We start from the raw sequence: 25,528 nt of genomic DNA, 5'->3' as shown, positions 1-25,528 counted from the left end.
CCACCCCCTAATGTCAGCCCCCTGCCTCTCTCTTAAAGTCCTCTTCATACCCCCATCCCCTAATGTCAGCCCCCTGCCTCTCTCTTAAAGTCCTCTTCATACCCCCACCCCCTAATATCAGCCCCCTGCCTCTCTCTTAAGGTCCTCTTCATACCCCCATCCCCTAATGTCAGCCCCCTGCCTCTCTCTTAAAGTCCTCTTCATACCCCCACCCCCTAATGTCAGCCCCCTGCCTCTCTCTTAAAGTCCTCTTCATACCCCCATCCCCTAATGTCAGCCCCCTGCCTCTCTCTTAAAGTCCTCTTCATACCCCCACCCCCTAATGTCAGCCCCCTGCTTCTCTCTTAAAGTCCTCTTCATACCCCCATCCCCTAATGTCAGCCCCCTGCCTCTCTCTTAAAGTCCTCTTCATACCCAAACCCCCTAATGTCAGCCCCCTGCTTCTCTCTTAAAGTCCTCTTCATACCCCCATCCCCTAATGTCAGCCCCCTGCCTCTCTCTTAAAGTCCTCTTCATACCCCCACCCCCTAATGTCAGCCCCCTGCCTCTCTCTTAAAGTCCTCTTCATACCCAAACCCCCTAATGCCAGCACCCTGCCTCTCTCTTAAAGTCCTCTTCATACCCCCACCCCCTAATGTCAGCCCCCTGCCTCTCTCTTAAAGTTTTACATTTCCCCTCTCTCCCTGTCATAAACAAACACACAAACACACACACACCATCCTCAACACATGTACTGATGTCCTCACGAGACCCAAATGAACACCCATAAAATCCCAGTGAGAATGTATTTTGGAGTTCCATCCTGGCTTCAGTATTTATAATGCTCCTTACTAGGGCCCTGTGTTTTTCTGACCATGTCACCTTACCAGGAAACACTCAGGGCCCTAAATGAGTTACGTAGCAGAGCCAATGCATTTCCTGGTGAGGTGTGGTCAGGAAAAATGTAGGGCTCAAGTCACATTTACAAACATGTTAACACATGTTATGAGACCAAACAGTAAACTGAAAGCCTACAACAAAAAGCCATGACACTCCTTTTCTGATGATCCTTTCATAAGCCTTTATTCAGTTGGCTTAGTGTATAGTATAGTATAGGGTATGGTGCACACGTGTCAGGCAGGTAATGACTCACAGGTGTTGTGTCAACAAAAATGTAAGTGACACATGTAAGATGTCAACAGCCTTATTTCTGGGCCAGAAAAAGGTTACATGGGGCGACACGTAGCCTAGCAGTTAAGAACGTTGAGCCAATAACCGAAAGTTGGCTGGTTTGAATCCCGAGCCGACTAGGTAAAAAAAATCTGTTGATGTGCCCTTGAGCAAGGCACTTAACCCTAATTCCTCTGTTAAAACACTATGGATACGATTGTAAGCTAAATGACTCAAATGTAAATGTAAAATAAGAATTGATATTTGAGTTAACTATTTAGAGACGTGTGTCAGTTGAAAGGTGGGAAAAAACATGTAAAATGTATAACAGTTATAACACTGATATGAGGTGGATTTTACAGGAAAGTGAGCAGTAAAGCATTTAAACATTTTTTAAAAATTATGCATTAGACAATTGCAAAAACCGTCCCATTGGCTTCTTGGTTAGTTGATGAATGTAATGGCTTATTTTTTCAATTTCAGAATATGCCTCATACATAGACTGAGATGCCGGTATGCATGTTGACACAGCAGGTTGCAGCACCAGGATGTGCGCTAGAACTTGCATGGAGTTTAAACTACAAGTCCCACAAAGCTGCTCACCTGTCTTCACAGACGACAACAAACCCATGATTTTTAAGGAACTTGGAGGAGGGAAGAGAAAGTTAACGTAGAAATGTAAAAGACAAAAAGACAACGGGAGGGATGCTATTATATATTTTGCTGCATGTAAAGAAATATAATAAAAAGTGTAGCTTGGAAGAGGGCAAGTCACTTTGTTTGCGGCATTCGACCAACACAGTTAACCAGGTAGTGGCGGTTCTTTGCGAACGTATCATCACTGAAATCATCACCCGTGACGGGTTGGCTCTAGTGAACATGTCAGGCAGTACATTACGTTACGGAGACAAAGTTGTCATTGTGACCGGCGGGTCCAAAGGGATTGGTAGAGGGATTGTCAAAGTATTCGGTAAGAATCAAAGTTGAGGATTTGAAGTACGTTTGTTGAGATTTGAGCAGAGTGAGGTACTGGGAAAACAATAATGTGCTATTCTGTTTTTTCCCCAGTGGAGAATGGAGCCAAAATTGTATTCTGTGCAAGAGGGGGTGAGTGCAAGAGGGGGTGCTCAGATTAAAGTATACCATTGCAGGTGTGGGGGAACTGGTGGCTTCTACGGTTGTGGCTAGATGGAGTACAGCTTCGTACCAAAAGTTGCATGTTCGAGTTGCGTCGGTGACAACTGTAGGATTGTAGCTAAACCTAACCTTAAACTGTTTCGCCTAACTTGCTACGTTAATTATCCTAACCTGCTACTTTAATTATCCTAACCTGCTACGTTAATTATCCTAACCTGCTACGTTAATTATCCTAACCTGCTACTTTAATTATCCTAACCTGCTATGTTAATTATCCTAACCTGCTACATTAATTATCCTAACCTGCTACATTAATTATCCTAACCTGCTGCATTAATTATCCTAACCTGCTGCATTAGTTATCCTATCCATCTAGCCACAACCGTAGACGCCATCAGTTACAAGAAAACATCGGAATCACCACACAATAATGTGTCTCAGAATCTTCATTCATCAGTAATCCATTGTTGAAGACTTTATGAATCATTAACAAAATCCCTCTCGACATCATCTTTACATTGCATATTCATAAGTTTACTGTATTCTTATTATATATATATATATATATATATATATATATTTCTTATTATTTTTGACAGTGGCAGCAGGACAGGCTCTAGAGGCCGAGCTGAACAGGGCAGGGCCAGGGTCATGCAAATTTGTACCTTGTGACATCTCCAAAGAGGAGGACATCAAGGTAGGGCTTCTGGGCAATGACTTATTTTATAGCACAGTGAAATAAGAGTCAAATGATCACTCATATGCACAACATTTCAACAGAGTTTATATCCTCATTCCTCAATGGATCACATGACCTGTGGTTTATCAGAATGCTTACTAAAACGTTTTGTATTGTAATCTACACTCCACCTATCTTTAGTCTTTGTTGGATTTTCCCTGTCTGTGAATGGACTCTTCTCGTCTGAGTTTACTCACAGCTCTAGCAAGCCCCTTGCTCCTCATTTGAAGGTCTGCTTATAAACTGCTTAGAAATCACTGTTAAAGGCCCAGTCTGTCATTATTTGAAGCTCTCTGTGTTTCCTGTGCCCTGGTTTCCTGTTTTCTTCCCTTGTTTTTTGTGCTTGCCTCCCAGACTGAGAGTTCGCTCAGGCATTGAGGTCTGTGCTGACATACATTTATTAATTTGTAAAAAATATATATATATATATATATATATATTAAACAGTTGAAGTTGGAAGTTTACATACACCTTAGCCAAATACATTTAAACTCAGTTTTTCCCAATTCCTGACATTTAGTCCTAGTAAATATTGGCTTTAAATTGTTTAACTTGGGTCAAACGTTTCGGGTAGCCTTCCACAAGCTTCCCATAGTAAGTTAGGTGAATTTTGCCCATTCCTCTTGACAGAGCTGGTGTAACTTACTCGCACATGCTTTTTCAGTGCTGCCCAAAAATGTTCTATAGTAGTGAGGTCAGGGCTTTGTGATGGCCACTCGCAATACCTTGAATTTGTTGTCCTTAAGCCATTTTGCCACAACTTTGGAAGTATGCATGGGGTCATTGTCCATTTGGAAGAGCCATTGCGTCCAAGCTTTAACTTCCTGACTGATGTCTTGAGATGTTGCTTCAATATATCCACATAGTTTTCCATCCTCATGATGCCATCTATTTTGTGAAGTGCACCAGTCCCTCCTGCAGCAAAGCACCCCCACAACATGATGCTGCCATCCCTGTGCTTCACGGTTGGGATGGTGTTCTTCGGCTTGCAGGCCTCCCCCTTTTTCCTCCAAACATAACGATGGTCATTATGGCCAAACAGTTCTATTTTTGTTTCATCAGACCAGAGGACATTTATAAAAAATTCCGATCTTTGTCCCCATGTGCAGTTGCAAACCGTAGTCTGTCTTTTTTTATGGTGGTTTTGGAGCAGTGGCTTCTTCCTTGCTGAGCGGTCTTTTAGGTTATGTCGATATAGGACTTATTTTACTGTGGATATAAATACTTTTGTACCTGTTTCCTCCAGCGTCTTCACAAGGTCCCTTGCTGTTGTTCTGGGATTGATTTGTACTTTTCACACCAAAGTACGTTCATCTCTAGGAGATAGAACGCTTCTCCTTCCTGAGCGGATTGACAGCTGCGTGGTCCCATGGTGTTTATACTTGCGTACTGTTGTTTGTACAGATGAACGTGGTACCTTCAGGCGTTTGGAAAATGCTCCCAAGGATGAACCAGACTTGTGGACGTCTACAATTTATTTTCTGAGGTCTTGGCTGATTTCTTTTGATTTTCCCATAATGTCAAGCAAAGAGGCACGGAATTTGAAAGTAGGCCTTGAAATACATCCACAGGTACACCTCCAATAGGCTAATTGACATCATTTGAGTCAATCAGAATCTTCTAAAGCCATGACATCATTTCCGGGAATTTTCCAAGCTGTTTAAAGGTACAATCAACTTAGGGTATCTAAACTTCTGACCCGCTGGAATTGTGATTAAGTGAAATAATCTGTCTGTAAACAATTGTTGTAAAAATGACTTGTGTCATGCACAAAGTAGATGTACTGGCCAAAACCATAGTTTTTTAACAAGAAATTTGTGGAGTGGTTGAAAAACAAGTTTTAATGACTCCAACCTAAGTGTATGTAAACTTTCGACTTCAACTGGAGTGGACAGATAGATGAAGCCTCATCAGACAATTCAAATGTATTAGTGGTCAGACTAACACTACAAGACGGAAGCTTTCCATAATGTTTACATTTAGGTCATTTAGCAGATGTTCTTGTCCAGAGCGACTTCTTTTTTTTCTACACATCCAATCATCATTCAGTGTCCAGACCCTGGTGCTTGTGAACAGTAGTGGCATTGCTATAGCCTGTTTTGTGTGTTTGACTGAGAGATGTGTGTATGTTTGTACGTTATTTTAGTGGTGCGTCTAGCTGGTTTTTCAGCTTAGGCTCTATGTAGCAAGTTAGGTAGGTAAATAGGTAATGGGATCATAGGTCCAGATACCTGGAGAGAGTAATTATACACGTCTAACACAGTGTGGTGGTCAATGACAGAGTGCAGTCAACTCAACGTATGGTATTCTCTCTGCAGAGGTTGATTTCAGTGACAGTGGAACATTATGGTCAAATAGACTGTCTGGTCAACAATGCTGGGTGGCGTGAGTATCTGTTATCATTTTGTATGAGAATTGATGTTGTTAAGGAAAGAAAGAAAGGAAATAATATATCCACAAATCAGCTGATAGTTGGTATACCAATCCACATCCAGGCACTTATTTTTATTATTATATATATATATATACTTTTTTTTACCCTCTTTTTCTCCCCAATTTTGTCATATCCAATTTGGTAGTTACAGTCTTGTCCCATTGTCCCGAAACACAACCCCGCCAAGCCGTACTGCTTCTTGACACAATGCACGCTTAACCCGGAAGCCAGCTGCACCAATGTGTCGGAGGAAGCACCGAACAACTGTCAGTGTGCATGCACTGACAAGGACATCCCGGGCCGGCCAAACCCTCCCCTAACCCGGACGACGCTGGGCCAATTGTGCGTCGCCTCATGGATCTCCCAGGCACGACCGGCTGCAACACAGCCCGTTATACAGTGCCTTGCGAAAGTATTCGGCCCCCTTGAACTTTGCGACCTTTTGCCACATTTCAGGCTTCAAACATAAAGATATAAAACTGTATTTTTTTGTGAAGAATCAACAACAAGTGGGACACAATCATGAAGTGGAACGACATTTATTGGATATTTCAAACTTTTTTAACAAATCAAAAACTGAAAAATTGGGTGTGCAAAATTATTCAGCCCCTTTACTTTCAGTGCAGCAAACTCTCCAGAAGTTGAGTGAGGATCTCTGAATGATCCAATGTTGACCTAAATGACTAATGATGATAAATACAATCCACCTGTGTGTAATCAAGTCTCCGTATAAATGCACCTGCACTGTGATAGTCTCAGAGGTCCGTTAAAAGCGCAGAGAGCATCATGAAGAACAAGGAACACACCAGGCAGGTCCGAGATACTGTTGTGAAGAAGTTTAAAGCCGGATTTGGATACAAAAAGATTTCCCAAGCTTTAAACATCCCAAGGAGCACTGTGCAAGCGATTAATATTGAAATGGAAGGAGTATCAGACCACTGCAAATCTACCAAGACCTGGCCGTCCCTCTAAACTTTCAGCTCATACAAGGAGAAGACTGATCAGTGATGCAGCCAAGAGGCCCATGATCACTGGATGAACTGCAGAGATCTACAGCTGAGGTGGGAGACTCTGTCCATAGGACAACAATCAGTCGTATATTGCACAAATCTAGTCTTTATGGAAGAGTGGCAAGAAGAAAGCCATTTCTTAAAGATATCCATAAAAAGTGTCGTTTAAAGTTTGCCACAAGCCACCTGGGAGACACACCAAACAGGTGGAAGAAGGTGCTCTGGTCAGATGAAACCAAAATGGAACTTTTTGGCAACAATGCAAAACGTTATGTTTGGCGTAAAAGCAACACAGCTCATCACCCTGAACACACCATCCCCACTGTCAAACATGGTGGTGGCAGCATCATGGTTTGGGCCTGCTTTTCTTCAGCAGGGACAGGGAAGATGGTTAAAATTGATGGGAAGATGGATGGAGCCAAATACAGGACCATTCTGGAAGAAAACCTGATGGAGTCTGCAAAAGACCTGAGACTGGGACGGAGATTTGTCTTCCAACAAGACAATGATCCAAAACATAAAGCAAAATCTACAATGGAATGGTTCAAAAATAAACATATCCAGGTGTTAGAATGGCCAAGTCAAAGTTCAGACCTGAATCCAATCGAGAATCTGTGGAAAGAACTGAAAACTGCTGTTCACAAATGCTCTCCATCCAACCTCACTGAGCTCGAGCTGTTTTGCAAGGAGGAATGGGAAAAAATGTCAGTCTCTCGATGTGCAAAACTGATAGAGACATACCCCAAGCGACTTACAGCTGTAATCGCAGCAAAGGGTGGCGCTACAAAGTATTAACTTAAGGGGGCTGAATAATTTTGCACGCCCAATTTTTCAGTTTTTGATTTGTTAAAAAAGTTTGAAATATCCAATAAATGTCGTTCCACTTCATGATTGTGTTCCACTTGTTGTTGATTCTTTACAAAAAAAATACAGTTTTATATCTTTATGTTTGAAGCCTGAAATGTCGCAAAGTTCAAGGGGGCCGAATACTTTCGCAAGGCACTGTATAACCAGGATCTGTAGTAACACAGCTAACACTGCGATGCAGTGCCTTAGACCGCTGTGCTACTTGGGAGGTCCTGGCAAGCCATTATTTAAACAGGCATATTCAAGCATTAAAAACACATACACTGAGTGTACAAAACATTAAGAACACCTTCCTAATATTGAGTTGCACACATCCTTTTGCCCCCAGAACAGCCTGGACTCTACAAGGTGTCGAAAGCGTTCCACAGGGATGCTGGCCCATGTTGACTCTAATGCTTCCCAGAGTTGGCTGGATGTCATTTGGGTGGTGGACCATACTTGATACAAACAGGAAACAATTTATGGTGAAAAACACAGCAGTGTTACAGTTCTTGACAAACCGGTGCGCCTGGCACCTACTACCATACTCTGTTTAAAGGAAGTTAAATATGTTGTCTTGCCCATTCACCCTCTGCATGGCACACACACAATCCATGTCTCAATTGTCTCAAGGCTTAAAAATACATATTTAACCTGTCTCCTCCCCTTCATCTACACTGATTGAAGTGACATCAATAAGGGATCATAGCTTTCACCTGTATTCACCCAGTCTGTGTGATGTGGAAAGAGCAGGTGTTCCTAATGTTTTGTACTTCGTGTATACGCTTTGCAGCTTGCACCATCAAACCGATCACCTCCTGATCGTCACACCCTGACAAAGGTGCAAGTCGTAACGCGGATGTATTTTTCATGCTATACTGGTTTTCATCGTTTTTTCAAGAACTGCACACGTTTTTGTACCACTTCACACTTTTTTTGTGGATATGAAAGGCATGTTTCTTCCCCCTCTTCTACAATTCACATACTCCATAGACATTTGGTTAGTGTTTATGCTGTATTCATTGAGTTCCCTCACTTTCATCCCCTTTCAGACCCACCTCATAAACCCACAGATGACACTACTGCAGATGAGTTCAGAGATCTTTTGAATCTTAACCTCATCAGTTACTTCCTGGCCTCCAAAGTAAATATTTCACTCATTATATTTCCTTTACTGAAAGCCTTCAGGTATAATGCTTTATTACTTGTTATAAGCATGTATGAGCCTTAATAATGGGTTATTATATACCTTACAATATGTTTTACGTCATCACGGGATCTCCCCTCCTCAGTATGCCCTGCCCCACCTGCGACAGCGCCAGGGGAACATCATTAACTTGTCCAGTCTGGTGGGCTCCATTGGTCAGAAAAATGCAGCACCATATGTAGCCACTAAGGTGAACTACAAATCTAGATAACAGTTATGCATCAGTACTTTATCCCAGTGTTTGATGCTTGGAGAAGTAGGCCTAACAGGGGTGATGTCTCTTTTCCTCCACAAGGGGGCGATCATTGCCATGACAAAAGCCATGGCTGTGGATGAGAGTCGGTACCAAGTGAGAGTCAACTGGTGAGTAGAACTGGCATCTGTCTCCATTTACAAACTTTTAGGATTTTCTACTTATTTTTTTCTCTTGCCCTTTTGTCTGTCCTGATTTAAAAATACTTTTGTATTTTTCCACTTTTTCCTCTTATCTCTAGCTCTGTTTGCTGCAGTCTAAATGTGTATTATCTTGTAGCATCTCCCCTGGTAATGTGATGACACCTCTGTGGGAGGAGCTGGCTGGACAGACTGCAGATACCTTAGCTACCATTAAAGAAGGAGAGAACGCTCAGGCAAGTGCTCACTGGACAGGAGCCAATACAAGATATACGATGAAATATAAGATCTGTTACAATGACATATTTCAGAATGCATTGAAAAGGGAGGGTTGGTAGAGACTTCCTAATTTCACTTGCATCTCTCGTCTTGATGAACCTGATGCCTCATCTTTAACATTCTTCCTCATCTCCAACAGCTGCTTGGTCGAATGGGGACAGAAGCTGAGAGTGGGTTGGCTGCTCTGTACCTGGCTGCTGATGCTACGTTCTGCACTGGGATAGACCTGCTGCTTAGTGGAGGGGCAGAACTCAACTACGGCTACAAGAGCCAGGTCCCATGAGCAGGCCTGTCACTCCGGGCCTTGTGCCTACCTGACCAATAACAGAACCTGTTATGTTCTATTGCCATCCTGCTTGTGATTATTGAACCAATCACCCTGTCTTATCCATAGCCACGGGATGTAGAGGTGCTGGAGATGGTACAGCACCCCCTGGTGGTTTTAAGCTGCACTAATTTGTGTTGCAATAAAAACGATGAAACTATTTTTTCCGTTGCATTGTTGATATAAATGATCATGGGATTGGGGTAGGGGAGAGAGGAAAACATGGGATATGTATATATGGGACCTATTTTGCATGGAGAGCACTCAGCTTTGTTTTGTAAACTGTGCACTCATGATATGCTCCTATCTATTCAGTGTGGTTGGTTTGGAGTTGGACACGCTCTGCTGTACGATAGACCGTTTAAGTTAAATCGGGTCTGACCCTCTCCACCCTCCATATTCTATTCTTTCCCCTTTGTGGTGGATATCAAGTGATCTGGAGCAGTTTTCGCCAAAGTTTTCCACTTACATTTTCTATTAGTTTACAATTTTAAACTTGGCGTAAAGGGAATGGGAATAAAATCAAATTGCGTTCTCTCGCACTTGTCTCGCAGGCCTGCTGCTGCCCATGTCAAACACGTAGCGGTACTAGTTAACTAGTCTAGCAAGCAACACAGTGCTGGGTGTTTTATTTAACCTTTGTACACCTTCAAGTTTGTGAAATGTGAGTTTGGAGAAGCTTACAATTTATCCTACCATTTCTACCGATCTTCATACCAGTTATGATATGCACATTTTCGTGGAACAGTTTCATTTCAAGAGTAACGTTTTCGTTTCTCAAAATCATTGACACGTGGCTAATAATACAAATCGGGATTAAAATGATTAAAACCCAAAAAGTTCAAATTCCACTAATGGGAGAGCACCAGCCTCTGTCATATGAACACACTGATTCACACTGGCGGCTAAATAAATGAGCACATGGAACTATGAGATGTAGCAGTAGGACTATATTTTACACTGTCAACTAAGTCAATTACATAAAGCTGACAAATAAAAACTGAACATGTCCTGATTTAAAATGCAAGATTCTTTCAATTTCATCTATCTTCCCACCGCCTGTCTGCCTCCCTTTCTATCTGTCTTGATTTGAGCTACCACTAGTGAAGCAAACATTGCATCAAATCAATAAACTAGGTCTGGCCCAATGCTGCCACTGGCTAGTGGTGTGGGGGCTGTGCTTTGACAAAGTGGGTGGGGTTATATCCTTCCTGTTTGACCCTGTCCGGGGGTGTCCTCGGATGGGGCCACAGTGTCTCCTGACCCCTCCTGTCTCAGCCTCCAGTATTTATGCTGCAGTAGTTTGTGTCGGGGGGCTAGGGTCAGTTTGTTATATCTGGAGTACTTCTCCTGTCCTATTCGGTGTCCTGTGTGAATCTAAGTGTGCGTTCTCTAATTCTCTCCTTCTCTCTTTCTTTCTCTCTCTCGGAGGACCTGAGCCCTAGGACCATGCCCCAGGACTACCTGACATGATGACTCCTTGCTGTCCCCAGTCCACCTGGCCGTGCTGCTGCTCCAGTTTCAACTGTTCTGCCTTATTATTATTCGACCATGCTGGTCATTTATGAACATTTGAACATCTTGGCCATGTTCTGTTATAATCTCCACCCGGCACAGCCAGAAGAGGACTGGCCATCCCACATATGCTCTCTCTAATTCTCTCTTTCTTTCTCTCTCTCGGAGGACCTGAGCCCTAGGACCATGCCCCAGGAATACCTGACATGATGACTCCTTGCTGTCCCCAGTCCACCTGACCGTGCTGCTGCTCCAGTTTAAACTGTTCTGCCTTATTATTATTCGACCATGCTGGTCATTTATGAACATTTGAACATCTTGGCCATGTTCTGTTATAATCTCCACCCGGCACAGCCAGAAGAGGACTGGCCACGTCACATAACCTGGTTCCTCTCTAGGTTTCTTCCTAGGTTTTGGCCTTTCTAGGGAGTTTTTCCTAGCCACCGTGCTTCTACACCTGCATTGCTTGCTGTTTGGGGTTTTAGGCTGGGTTTCTGTACAGCACTTTGAGATATCAGCTGATGTACGAAGGGCTATATAAATAAATTTGATTTGATTTGATTTATCCTACTCCTCCTCTGGTGATGTAGAAGTTAACTGGGGGGCCTGTAGCCCCCAGTTCGTCTCCTATTCCCCAGCTGCTATTTGTTGACTTCTGTAACCGTAAAAGCTTTGGTTTCATGCATGTTAAATCAGAAGCATCCTCCCTACGTTTGTTTTATTCACTGCTTTAGCCCACTTCGCCAACCCTGATGTCCTAGCCGTGTTTGAATCCTGGCATAGGAAGGCCACAAAATTCTGAAATTTCCATCCCCAACTACAGTATTTTTGCCCTAGCTAGAACTGCCAAAGGGGATGGGGTTAATCTACTGCAGAGAGTCTGCGGCATTCTGTCATGCTATCCAGTTCTGTGCCCAAACAGTTTGAGTTTCTACTTTAAAAACCAACCTTTCCAGAAATAAGTCTCTCTGTTGCCGCTTGTTATAGACCCCCCCTCAGCCCCCAGCTGTGCGCTGGACACTATGTGAATTAGTTGCCCCCCATTTATCTTCAGCGTGTGTACTGTTAGGTGATCTAAAATGGGATATGCTTAATATCCCGGCCGTCCCTCAATCTCACACAAATGATCAAGGAACCTACCAGGTACAACCCTAAATCCGTAAACACGGGCACCCTCATAGATATCAGCCTGCCCTCTAAATACACCTCTGCTGTCTTCAACCAGGATCTCAGTGATCACTGCCTAATTTCCTGGGTCCGTGGTCAAAAGACTACCTACCCCTCATCAGTGTTAAACACTCCCTAAAACACTTCAGCAAGCTGGCCTTTGTAATCGACCTGGCCCGGGTATCCTGGAAGGATATTGACCTCATTCAATCAGAGGATGCCTGGTAATTCTTTAAAAGTGCTTTCCTCACCATCTTAAATAAGCATGCTCCGTTCAAAAAATGTAGAACTAAGAACAGATCTAGCCCTTGGTTCACTCCAGACTTGACTGCCCTTGACCAGCACAAAAACATCCCGTGGCCTACTGCGTTAGCATCGAATAGCCCCCGCAATATTCAACGATTCAGGGAAGTTAGGAACCAACAAGCACAGGCAGTTAGGAATGCAAAGGCTAGCTTATTCAAACAGAAATTTGCGCCCTGTAGCACAAACTCCAAAAAGTTCTGGGACACTGTAGTCCATGGAGAATAAGACCACCTCCTCCCAGCTGCCCACTGTATTGAGGCACTGTCACCACCGATAAATCTACGATAATCAAATTTCAATAAGCATTTTTCTACGGCTGGCCATGCTTTCCACCTGGCTACCCCTACCCCGGTCAACAGCTCTGCACCCCCCACAGCAACTTTCCCAAGCCTCCCCATTTCTCCTTCACCCAAATCCAGATAGCTGATGTTATGAAAGAGCTGCAAAATCTGGACTTCTACAAATCAGCTGGGCTAGACAATCTGGACCCTCTCTTTCTAAAATTATCCGCCGCAATTATAGCAACCCTTATTACTAGCCTCTTCAACCTCTCTTTCGTATTGTCTGAGATCCCTTAAGATTGGAAAGCAGCTTCTGTCATCCCCCTCTTCAAAGGGGGAGAAACTCTAGACCCAAAATGTTAGACATATCTATCCTACCCTGCCTTTCTAGTCTTTGAAAGCCAAGTTAACAAACAGATCACTGACCATTTCGAATCCCACCGTACCTTCTCCGCTATGCAATCTGGTTTCCGAGCTGGTCATGGTTGCACCTCAGCCACGCTCAAGGTCCTAAATGACATAACTGCCATCGAACTAATTGCAAAAATCACTGAAGCTGGAGTCTTAAATCTCCCTCACTAACTTTAAGCATCAGCTGTCAGAGCAGCTTACCAATCATTGCACCTGTACACAGCCCATCTGTAAATAGCAGAGGTGTGGACTCGAGTCACATGACTTGGACTCGAGTTAGACTCAAGTCACAAATATGACTTTGACTTTAACACCAATGACTCGTGACTTGACTTGGACTTGAGCCTTATGACTCGACTTGATACCCTCCCCAAGCCCAAATATAAAAAATGATGCTATTAAAAAACGTGTGCAGCGCATCAACTCTTCATTTAACTGATTACAGTTTGAATCGGACAGCAGACAATCAAATTGTGCCAGCTGAGAAAAAGTTGTGCGTGGCAGTGCAGAGGAAGGTCGGCGGGTGAATTCAGATGGAGCCCTTGGAAAGATGATACCCCAAATTATTATTTTCAGATATAAAGACGCTGTGTCAACAAAAAAACGGATTGCAACTTGCAAAACATGCGGGAAGAAAATTACAAACGGAGGCGCAAAAATGTCCAACTTTGTTCGACATTTGAAGCTGCACATAGAATGCGAAGTCATGGCTAATATAGCCGACAGCTATATATTTTATTACTTTACTGGTGCATCATGTAGGCTAACGTAACGTTAAATCAATGAGCCTCCACACAGTCAGTCAGTGCAGGAACGTGATCATCGCACCCAAGATTGCCTAAATCCTGCCTGATGTTACTGCTGTTCCTAAAACCATTGACATACTGTAACCACACAGAGAGAGTGTGTGTTTGTGTTAAGTTTGGGCGATTGTGTACAAGCCTACATAGCCCGATTTCGCCCCATAGCGATCCTCGATAGTCGATCACTATTGGGTGGGTGTGTATTTCTATGGAAATATAACGTTTATTTGGAAAGTAATAAATATATAGATATTTTTGAAAGCATTCATGATTTGCGTAAATATCATATACTATTACTCTTGTTAAAAATATGAAATGGTATTACATTTGGTGAAGAGCACATTATGACTTGTTTAGGACTCGAAACTCAAAGTTTAGGACTTGATACTTGACTCAGACTTGCCTGTCTTGACTTGGGACTTGACTTGGGACTTGAGTGCTAAGACTTGAGACTTACTTGTGACTTGTAAAACAATGACTTGGTCCCACCTCTGGCAAACAGCCCACCCAACTAGCTCATATAGTTATTTTTTATTTTTTGCTCTTTTGCACCCCAGTATCTCTATTTGCACATTCATCTTCTGCACATCTACCATTCCAGTGTTAATTGCTAAATTGTAATTATTTTGCCACTATGGCTTATTTATTGCCTTACTTTCCTAATCTTACTACATTTACACACACTGTATATAGATTTTTCTATTGTGTTATTGACTGTATGTTTGTTTATCCCATGTGTAACTCAGTGTTGTTGGTATCGCACTGATTAGATTTATCTTGGCCAGGTCGCAGTTATAAATGAGAACTTGTTCTCAACTGGCCTACCTGGTTAAATAAAGGTGAAATAAAAAATAAATGTAAAAAATGTTTTGCATGTCAGCAATCAAGTTTTCAAGATATGTTACTTTCCAAATACAGAAATCATCCCCACATGATGCATTTTGCTGTAAAATTACATGTCTTGAAAACTTGAGTGCTGACAAGCAAAACATTTTGGGATTATGTAATCAATGGACTAATTAAACAAATACCAAAATATTGTTTTGGGGTGAAAATTGTCCTCCATGCATTAACCGAATTGAATGTAACCAAATGATGCAGATTAACGGTAAATGTACTACTGGTGACATACGTAAAGGTGAGTTTATAAAAAAGAACACTCAACAGTCAAACAATTAATACAAGCAAGGAATGCGCAAGAACTGGCGGGAGACAGCTAATCACATTCTGGAGAGCTGAGCGCATTCTGGAGAGAGATGCACCAATAATCACCCCCCCCCCCCCCCCCCCCCCTCCCCTTCTTCTTGTCTCAACATTTCAAATCTAAAATATCTTCACACATATTATAGATGCATTGCTTTTCACTGACAGCCGCATCTCAATAATTAGCTAGGCCTATTGCTACATGCGCTGCCCAAGTTGAAATGCTTCCCAACTAGGCATATAGGCCTACCTGCTTGTGATTTTAAACAATCCACTGCTATTTTTTAAAAATAAGCTAACGATCCTCTGTGGCTAAGTCATGCTTTCTGGTGAAGTATTTTGAATGATTTTAATGTTCTTCACAATGCTCCAAACTCCAGAGCACAAATCTCAGTGACATGGATTTGTCATTTGTTTTGCTACAGGGTAGAACAAATCCCCAGGAGAAATCCCCAGGAGAAATCCCCAGAGTAGGCCTAATTCAACATTAAATGAAACTAGACCAACAGGTGATTCAGGCTCCACAAAACACAGATGCCCACATTGATTAAACTTAGGTTACTTGGAATAGATTATGCAACTTCACTTATGCCAATATTTTTTATTTACAATACACACATTTTGAATACAGTAAAATACATTTGATTAGTAACAATTAGACATATATTAGACAAAATATTTTGCAACCCTCCCATAGGATAGCATCCACTTGCATGTAAGGTAAATTCATTATTTTCAGTCAGTAGGCTTAGCTAGGTTATGTGAGTGTGATAGCCAGAGTGCCTAGTATTTAATATACTGTATATTTCAGTGGTGCACTAGAAGAAGTTGTGAAACCCAAAGATCATAAAATGTGTGCAGTTGCATCAGCTTTCCATATGCACACCAGAGAGGAAAATGTGAAGCAATATGTTTTACTCAGCTGTAAACTTTTTGAGGATCTGGGGACCCATGCCAAATCTTTTCATTCTCCTGAGGGAGAAAAGGTGTTGTCGTGCCCTCATGACAACTGTTTTGGTGTGTTTGAACTATGATAGTTTGTTAGTGATGTGGACACCATGGAACTTGAAACTCTTGACCCGCTTCACTTCAGTCCTGTCGATATTAATGGGGGCCTGTTCGGCCTTCCTTTTCCTCATTGGCTAGAATGGTCCCACCTGATCTCGCCTCCTCCCGTCTATCTTCCATCTTTGAGGACATGCATTTCTATTTTTAGAGCTGCCACTTGACTATCTTGTTAATACAATAGACAATCTTTGTGGACACGGTATTGGACAATGCAAGTGTGCTGAATGCTGATGGACAACATTGGCATGTAAAGAAAACGAAAGGGTTCAACATATTATTATTACAAAGATTTATACAATATTACAGGAGAAATTATGCATTATATAACAAATACACATCCAAACGATGGTTACGTTGTAGTATTTAAATGCCCATGCCACCGAAAGCACGACGTCCAATCAAATAACAAGATTGCTACAACTCCCCGTTCGTAGACCAATCGTGGCCATCTCCACTCTTGGTCGTTTGAACTTGATTAACCTCGTTTATTCGAACCCATCTAACCGTGTCTGTTTTGTCCAACCAGATGGCAGAGATTCGTCACGCCTATGTCATCTTCAACAACACACTGCTGTGCTGACTATTATCATCTTCCATTATAATTTGCTGTATATTTTATTAACAATGAATTCAGTATTCATACCAGCATGTCTTCAGATGACGTCTTTATTATTTCGTGTAAAGGTAAAATAGCCTACTTGAAATTCAATGGAATTTGCAAACCTATTCTTGCACAATTTACAAATGAAATATATAAGAAATATATATCAGATACGAATTTGGACATGGTTGGTGTTTTATTATTTTAATCTCAAGAACATTGTTGTCATTATGCCAAGGTCCAATACGGAACGCACTGCTTATAGAATTTGCTCCCACACGGACACATTTACCATTCATTAGCTACGTAGCGGCGATGGCAGCTCTGAGGACGGTGAGTCCAAAGATCACTCTCTTATATCGGTATTGTCTGTTTATCTCGATCGTCTCTGTAAATAGTTAACAATGCGGGGCTAATGTGTTGAACAAGTAAGAGTTAATGGACCTCCACTATTTACTTGTTTAACTGATGTGCTACTCGTCCCGCGCTGCTTTACCTTCAGTCTATCTACACAGGCGCAGCTACTGCTTTTGGTGACGTTATTCATGTTGGCAGTGTGGACATAAAGCGTGCAGTCACATATGAATAGGCTTATGGGTGTCTTTGCGCCAGTATTCGGAGCGGGGGTGATAAATAAATGTGTGGCGTAAAAAATAGCATCTTTAAACAGATTTTCATTGTTATGCAAAATAACAATGCAGTAATGAATATTTAGGGTGGATTACATTATTCCGAATCTTTAGCCAGTCAATCTACAGATGTAAGCTTTAAAATGTGAACAGTGTTTTTTTTACGATAAAAGCGAAATCTCAATGCATGGAAATACAGTGTCAATTTACGTTTCATTGTAAAAGAGGTGGTTTTCCCTAGAAATGGCATGCCTGCTATGAGGTGTTGGCTATGTCTCCAACACACAGACACGCTCTCTCTCTCTCCGCATACCTTCACAAGACAGGCCAAAACATACAGTACCAGTCAAAAGTTTGGACACCTACTCATTCAAAGGTTTTAATTTATTTTTACTATTGTAGATTGTCTACATTGTAGGTTACTAGTGAAGACGTCAACTATGACATAACACACGTTATGGAATCATGTCGTAACCTAAAAAGTGTTAAACAGATCAAAATATCGGACTGCCAGATGGTGAAATGTGATTCATCACACCAGAGAACGCGTTTCCACTGCTCCAGAGTCCAATGGCGGCAAGCTTTACACCACTCCAGCCGACGCTTGGCATTGCGCATGGTGATTTTAGGCTTGTGTGCGGCTGCTCGGCCGTGGAAACCCATTTCATGAAGCTCCCGACGAACAGTTCTTGTACTGTCGTTGCTTCCAGTGGCAGGTTGGAACTCGGTTGTGAGTTTTGCAATTCGAGGACAGACTATTTTTACGCGCTTCAGCACTCGGCGGTCCCGTTCTGTGAGCTTGTGTGGTCTACCACTTCACGGCTGAGACGTTGTTGCTCTTAGATGTTTCTACTTCACAATAAGAGCACTTACAGTTGACCGTTGCAGCTCTAGCAGGGCAGGAATTTGACAAACTGACTTGTTGGGAAGGGTGCATGCTATGACGGAGCCACGTTGAAAGTCACAGTCCTTCCGTAAGGCCATTCTACTACCAATGTTTGTCTATGGAGGTTGCATGGCTGTGTGCTTGATTTTATACATGTGTCAGCAATGGGTGTGGCTGAAATGGCCAAATCCACTAGTTTTGAAGGGGTGTCCACATACCTTTTTGTATGTGTATATGTGTATATGTATATATATATATATATATATATAATTTATTATTATTATTATTATTAGTAGTGTATTTACAGCCTACTGCTTTGCTCCAGCTGTCCCTTACACAGTGCAGGTACTGAACACTATATATATATATATATATATATATATATATAAAATGTCACGCCAGACACGTGGTGCTTTACTGTTTTACATCTATCTACAAGAGGGACAACATTGTCACCTTGGTTGAGAAGGCAAGTTTCCAAAGTGGGAGTAGATTGTATTACAAGGTTCTTAGGTTATTTGTCATAATGTGAATTCTGATAGCCTATATTCTTTTAACTTTACAGAGATTATTAACTGTAATGTTTTCTCTTGTTTATTAGGCACTTCATGGACGGTTCATTCAAGCCATCCCCTACTCTATGGGGTCGTTGCGGTTTGCCAGCTCATTCAAGGTAATATATAAAGGAGAAGTAATGACCCTGAGACAGTTTCCTGAGTTATTGTATTACTCTATTGTCTGAGTCATCACAACCCCCAACACAGGAGGTTTTTAGGAGCTTGGTATGACTCTAAGGCACAGCTGTTTATTAACAGAGGCCGGCTGAAGCTTGTTTACAGGCAGAAGTGTCATTTGGCACGTGTTCAGTAGCCTACCAGTCAGCCCGGGGGTCTATTGATCAAACTTTTTCTTAGTCCGCCACGTGACTCTGTACCCTTTCTTCTTTTCTCTCACTTCCTTGTGCTTTGGTTATTTAATTCAGTTTAATTGAAGTGCTTAATTGGCTCCCAAGCCACCATTCATTTCCACTCCAAGCCCTTTCATTACAATAAAGAAAATCATTGTGTTCGGCCCTCGCTCTGTTCCTTTCCCCTCCTCGTCTGTCCGTCTGTCTCTTCTGCTCCGCCCCGCTTCCTGTCTCAGGCCGCAGACCTCACTATCGAGCGCAACACTGCGGGGAAGCCCAAGCCAGACCCCGCCTCCCTGGTGTTTGGCAAGCAGTTTTCAGACCACATGCTGACCGTCTATTGGTCAGAGAAAGAGGGCTGGAAGGTTCCCCAGATCAAGCCCTTTCAGAACCTGTCGCTGCACCCCGCCACCTCTGCCCTGCACTACTCCATAGAGGTGAGAGAAGGAGCCATAGTGCAGACATAGGAGACATTTGGCTATGTTAGCCTCGTAAAACCAGACAGACGTCGCAATAGTTCACATTCTGTTTCATAAAGGAAATGTGAGCGCAGTGGTCAATTTGCCTGACGAGGCTAGCACTGTCTTACTGAGACCTCGGTCCTTGATACCAGTCACCTAGCTTATTCTTTCAGAGATGGTTCATTCTGCCAGATGTATGAACAGTATGTCTGTGTCTGTCTCTCAGCTGTTTGAGGGCATGAAGGCATTCAGAGGGGTGGACAACCACATCCGTCTGTTCAGACCCAACCTGAACATGGAGAGGATGCACCGCACTGCTGAACGCAGCTGTCTCCCTGTGAGTCTCTCTCAGACCTGGTCCTGAAGAACCCCATGTAAGTGCTGGTTTTCCACTCAATTGAACTGAACCAAGTAGTTACAGGTCCTCTGTCCCTCCCATCTCTGTGTAGTTGTTTGATAAGGTGGAGCTGTTGGAGTGCATCAGGAAGCTGGTGGAGGTGGACCAGGACTGGGTCCCCTACTCCCTAGACGCCAGCCTCTACATCAGACCCACCTACATTGGGATTGAGGTGAGCACTGCTCCCCCTCTCACAGACACAGGAGACCGTCTCCATGGTTTCATATTTCACATTGGGGGTGGGGGCAGGTAGCCTAGTGGTTAGAGCATTGGGCCAGTAACTGAAAGGTTGCTAGATCGAAACCCTGAGCTGACAAGGTAAAAATCTATCGTTCTGCCCCTGAGCAAGGCAGTTAACCCACTGTTCCTTGGCCTTCATTGTAAATAAGAACTGGTTCTTAACTGACTTGCCTAGTTAAAGAAAAATAATGATCATATCTATTTTTTAACCATCTACACTTAGCCCTAGGTAGTGACATAGCGCTGTCACTGTTTCCTCCAGTAACACCCCTCTCCTTCCTCCCCTCTCCCCCTCCTGGCCTTAGCCTTCCCTGGGTGTGTCGAGGGCCAGCCAAGCCCTACTATTTTGCATCGTGGGTCCTGTAGGGCCCTACTTTACCACAGGGGCCTTCAGCCCAGTCTCTCTGCTGGCAGACCCAAGCTATGTCAGGGCCTGGAGAGGGGGGGTCGGAGCCTACAAGATGGGGGGGTGAGTATCACACTAACACACACACTTCCAAGTAGAAGTGACTCAATAATTTGCGACAGCAACAATGGGTTGCTTTGTTGCGTTGGAATTTCTGAAAAAGGAGTGGTTTCTTAATAGCTTATTAGCTATATAACAACTCTTGTATAACGTCATGGAATTATCAAGATATGGTCTGACTCTGGGGCCCCAAGTTTACTTCTGAATAGAGACAGTTTGAGGCTTATAATGTAATTGTTTAGCTATTTTAACCATGCACATTCCTCTAGACAACATGTTGGCTGCATGTTAGCTGAACATGAACTTAATGTCCTGTCTGTCCTCTGGTAGCCATGTTGTTTGACCTCTCACAAGGTCAGCCCCCCCAGCAGGAGGAGCTGTTTATGAGGGTTGTGTGTTTCCAAGGGAGCTGCCTTCTGAAATGAAATATTCCATCACCCCTCCTCTCTCCCATGTCTGTTCCTCCCTTTCACTCTCATACTTTCTGTCTCTCTCCCCTCTCTGTCAGTAACTATGGGCCTACTATAGCAGTGCAGAATGAGGCTATAAAGCAGGGCTGTCAGCAGGTCCTGTGGCTGTATGGAGAGCAGGAGGAGATCACAGAGGTCGGCACCATGAACCTCTTCATCTACTGGACGAATGAGGGAGGAGGTCTGTTTCACTGTCTATCGTCTGTACGGCGCCTTCAGAATGTATTCACAACCCTTGACTTTTTCCAAATGTTGTTACAACCTGAATTTAAAATGGATTAAATTTAGATTTTATCACTGGCCTACAATAGGCCAGAGATAATGTAAAATTAAAATCCGAAACGTCTTGAGTCAATAAGTATTCAATCCCTGGCAAGCCTAAATAAGTTCAAGTCACATACGTTGCATGGACTCACTTTGTGTGCAATAATAGTAATCAACATGATTTATTAATGATTACCTCATACACCACACATACAATTATCTGTAAGGTCCTTCAGTTGAGCAGTGAATTTCAAACACAGAATCAACCACAAAGACCAGGGAGGTTTTCCAATGCAACTATGTAGCTACTCCACAATACTAACCTAAATGACAGAGTGGGGAAAAAAAGAAGCCTGTACGAATAAAAATATTCTAAAACATTCATCCTGTTTGCAACAAGGCACTTAAGTAATACAGCAAAATATGTGGCAAAGCAATTCACTTTTTGTCCTGAATACAAAGTGTTGTGTTTAGGGCAAATCCAATACAACACATTACTGAGTACCACTCCATATTTTCAAGCATAGTGATGGCTGTATCATGTTATGGGTATGCTTGTAATTGTTAAGGACTGGGGAGGTTTTCAGGATAAAAAATAAATGGAGCTAAGCACAGGTAAAATCCTAGAGGAAAACCTGGTTGTCTGCTTTCCACCAGACACTGGGAGATTAATTCACCTTACAGCGGGACAATAACCTACAACACAAGGCCAACTCTACCTCAAAATAAGACTCAATGTTTCTGAGTAGCCGAGTTACAGTTTTGACTTACATCTACTTGAAAATCTATGTCAGGACCTGAAAGTGGTTGTCTAGCAATGATCAATAACCAATTTGACAGAGCTTGAAGAATTTTGGAAAGAATAATGGGCAAATGTTGCACAATCCAGGTGGGTAAAGCTCTTAGAGATTTACAGACTCACAGCTGTAATAACTGCCGAAGGTGCTTCGACAAAGTGTTGACTCGGGTATGTACACGTAAATGAGATTTCTGTATTTCATTTTCAATAAATGTGCAAAAATGTGCTTTTCACTTTGTCATTGTGGGGTATTGTGTGTAGATTGAGAGATTTTAGAAAAATATTTAATCAATTTTGAATTCAGGCTGTAACACACACAAATGCAGACTAGGTGAAGGGGTATGAATACTTTCTGAAGGTACCGTATGTCTGTTTGACTGTCTCTAGTCTGTATGTCTGTTTGTTCGCTTAGTGTCTGTCTAGACTGTCAAAATAGGCTGTGTCAGTGCTTCCCCCTGTTGGATGTTAATGTTTCTGTTCAACTTGAAATGGTGAATTCTGTTCAACTCCAAACAACGGTGTACAGCTTATGTATGTGAGTAAGAGTACCTGTTTGTATGCAGAGAGAGAGTTGCTGACTCCTCCTCTAGATGGCATCATTCTCCCAGGAGTCACCAGACAGTCTCTGCTAGACCTGGCCAGAGAATGGGTAAGTAGGGGAGGAAGAGGGAGGTTATAATGAGAAAAGATCAAAGTTATTTGAGAACCAATAGAGAGGATTTAAGACCAGTGTAATCCATTGACATAGAAGACAAAAGATGGTTAGCAGAATTATTTTATTGGAATTCTAGTGATTGACAGTCATACGGACTTGTTTTGTTTCCTTCAGGGAGAGTTCAAAGTGACAGAGCGCACCATGGGCATGAAGGAGCTGCTCGGTGCTCTGGACTCAGGCAGGATTACGGAGGTGTTTGGTGCCGGGACGGCCTGTGTGGTCTGTCCCGTCGGCAGCCTGCTCTACAAAGGGAAGGTAGCCACAAGCCTTGGTGTATTTACATTTTTCTGAAACCCTTTTGTTTTGCCCTCAAACAAAATGCTCCAGATTATATTCTCTCTCCCCTCCCTCAGACCTACCAAATTCCTACAATGCAGAATGGTCCAGACCTGGCCAAGCGATTCCACAAAGAGCTGACAGACATGCAGGTAAGCAGGTCTGCCCTAATGCTTGCTTTGACCCTTTAAACAGAGTACTTCCCTCCGATATTAATTAGAACTAAATACATTTTGCTCTAAGCAACAAAATAAAGATGATGCTCTTTTTTTGTTTCCACTCTTCACTTCTTCTGGCGCCATCCATTCCTCAGTATGGCCGGAAACAGAGTGAATGGGCACCACTGGTCGTTTAATTGGCAGTTTGCACATGCCAATCATATCGCGACCAGTCCCCTGCTCCATCTTCAAGACCAGCAGCTTCAGCACAACCCATAATGCACTCCTTCTGATAGGCTGGCAGACCGGCAGAGATGAACAGGTCACGTCTGTTACTCCTGGTGTTTCTGCGGGGACTTGTAAAGGGATAGGGTTAGTCTGTCATTCAAATGTTGCAACTTGCATGGAATACCGACAGTTACACAATACTGTATAAGTAATGCTGTGAAACGGCCGCAGCCTCGGTTCAACCTACCTAGTCTAGTCTGTATTAGGAACAAAGTCAGTCTTCTTCCTATTCAGTCCTTTATCATACTGTAGCACAGGTTACAGAAGAAATCGTCCTCCAAGCTTTTTAATAAACACTACCTGAGATGGTCTATAGGGTTGTCCATGCTATTAGACACAAACTGATGTATTGTTGTAATAGTTTAAATATGCAATACGCACAACTATTGTAGGGGATTACTGGTAAGTTATTGGTCATTTGCAATATGGGAATAACTTTTTACAGGTACTTAATAGGAACAATTGAGTCTGTTAGACATTTTCACTGGCTGACATCATAAGGAACGTGTTGACTGTAGGAACGGATCAGATCAAAACCACGTCACAGGATTTGTTACTTTCTAAATATCACTATAACCTGAGGAAGTAGAATATGATTTAAAATATTTTTGTTGTTGTAGAACCTATGCATATCAGGCCAGGAATACAAATGGTTATACATACCATATTGACACCAGAGGTGCTTTTCAACAATCTCCTAGAAATGAGTTTACACTGACCTTAGTTTGATTTAAGTCAAGTGTGCATGTGTGTGACTGAGCAGAAGAAAGTCAGTCAAGTGATCGCGTGTCTTTCTGGATTGGAAAGATGCCACTAAGAAAGTGATGTTGAAAAGATTGAGATTGAAATGAAGAGGTCCAAGTGAACTCAAGCATACACAAAGAGGTTAGCTATAGCTACATGATATACTTAAGCAATAAGGCCCGAGGTATATGGCCAATATACCATGGCTAAGGGCTGTTCATATACGCAACGCGGAGTGCCTGGATTCAGCCTGTAGTCGTGATATATTGGCCATATACCACAAACCCCTTTGATGTCTTATTAAGCATCAAGGCACGAGGAAGTGTGGTATATGGCCAATATACCCCAGCTAAGGGCTGTCATATCCGTGGTATACGGTCTGATAAACCACGGCTGTCAGCCAACCAGTTTATAATGTTGTAGACTTCGGAGTACGAGAGAGACCACGTTCAATAGATGCTATAGACTGTCTGACTTCTGCACTAGGTTGTGTGTAATCATTATGTAAACTTAAGGTAACAATGAGTAGTTATTTTTGTCTGTGGGTTTATCTTGTCAATTGGAACAACCGTCTTCCCAATTATTAACTGTATATCCAGGTTTATGTCCTCACCCTGCTGCTTTCCTTTCTATTAATGTATTTGCCTCTTTCATATCGCTTGGTTTTCTCCATTCCTCCCTAAGTGCCTGACCGGGTGTGTGGACTGTCGTTGTCCTGTGGATCTAACTTGTTTTTAGTGGTTGCACTAGGCTATCCTGCTGGATCTTTGTGTTTTTGTTGTGGGACATTGTTACTAGATTTTTACAATAAACTCCATCTGTGTTCCATTGTCTGACTGGATGTGGTTTTGCTAAACTATTTGTACTGCTTTGATGCTCATGTACTTTACTCGATTAAAACTTAAATCTCACATTGTCAGTGTAGTCCCTTCTCAGTAATAATGAACGAACCAC

At 42.5% G+C, this 25,528-nt stretch overlaps 2 protein-coding genes across 3 annotated transcripts; both read left to right on the top strand.

The window, feature by feature from the left end:
* The first annotated feature begins 1,752 nt into the window (after positions 1-1,752).
* On the top strand, positions 1,753-9,679 carry LOC110486643 (17-beta-hydroxysteroid dehydrogenase 14). The gene is made up of 9 exons (XM_021558401.2): positions 1,753-2,119; positions 2,218-2,256; positions 2,886-2,983; positions 5,344-5,410; positions 8,368-8,459; positions 8,608-8,712; positions 8,818-8,885; positions 9,055-9,151; positions 9,334-9,679. Exons 1-9 carry the CDS (start codon positions 1,855-1,857, stop codon positions 9,475-9,477), a joined length of 975 nt encoding a protein of 324 aa, XP_021414076.2. The 5' UTR covers positions 1,753-1,854; the 3' UTR covers positions 9,478-9,679.
* A 7,158-nt stretch (positions 9,680-16,837) lies between these two features.
* Positions 16,838-25,485, top strand: LOC110486641 (branched-chain-amino-acid aminotransferase, cytosolic). Of its 2 annotated transcripts, XM_021558396.2 has the most exons (12): positions 16,846-16,957; positions 17,113-17,207; positions 18,991-19,062; positions 19,533-19,733; positions 19,984-20,094; positions 20,207-20,326; positions 20,700-20,863; positions 21,369-21,511; positions 22,957-23,042; positions 23,223-23,363; positions 23,462-23,536; positions 23,698-25,485. In XM_021558396.2, the coding sequence occupies exons 1-12, from the start codon at positions 16,921-16,923 to the stop codon at positions 23,737-23,739; spliced, it is 1,287 nt and encodes a 428-aa protein (XP_021414071.1). In that variant the 5' UTR covers positions 16,846-16,920; the 3' UTR covers positions 23,740-25,485. The 2 variants fall into 2 exon arrangements, with proteins under 2 accessions (XP_021414072.1, XP_021414071.1); XM_021558397.2 differs by lacking the exon at positions 17,113-17,207 and having other exon boundaries at positions 16,838-16,957.
* The last annotated feature ends 43 nt before the right edge of the window (positions 25,486-25,528 follow it).

This window comes from Oncorhynchus mykiss, chromosome 13 (assembly GCF_013265735.2).
Source record: "Oncorhynchus mykiss isolate Arlee chromosome 13, USDA_OmykA_1.1, whole genome shotgun sequence".
NCBI lineage: Eukaryota > Metazoa > Chordata > Actinopteri > Salmoniformes > Salmonidae > Oncorhynchus > Oncorhynchus mykiss.
The sequence above is the reverse complement of the archived record's forward strand: the minus strand, read 5'-3'. Positions and strand labels throughout refer to the sequence as shown.

Bases quoted from the DNA above. Each gene is read 5' to 3' on its own strand.
- LOC110486641 (XM_021558396.2), top strand. From the start codon at position 16,921: ATGTCTTCAGATGACGTCTTTATTATTTCGTGTAAAG. The intron at 21,512-22,956 runs GTCTGTTTCACT...GTTTGTATGCAG, and splicing joins CTGGACGAATGAGGGAGGAG to AGAGAGAGTTGCTGACTCCT. The intron at 23,537-23,697 runs GTAAGCAGGTCT...TCCATTCCTCAG, and splicing joins AAGAGCTGACAGACATGCAG to TATGGCCGGAAACAGAGTGA.
- LOC110486643 (XM_021558401.2), top strand. From the start codon at position 1,855: ATGCTATTATATATTTTGCTGCATGTAAAGAAATATAATAAAAAGTGT. The intron at 2,984-5,343 runs GTAGGGCTTCTG...TTCTCTCTGCAG, and splicing joins CCAAAGAGGAGGACATCAAG to AGGTTGATTTCAGTGACAGT. The intron at 9,152-9,333 runs GCAAGTGCTCAC...CATCTCCAACAG, and splicing joins AAGAAGGAGAGAACGCTCAG to CTGCTTGGTCGAATGGGGAC.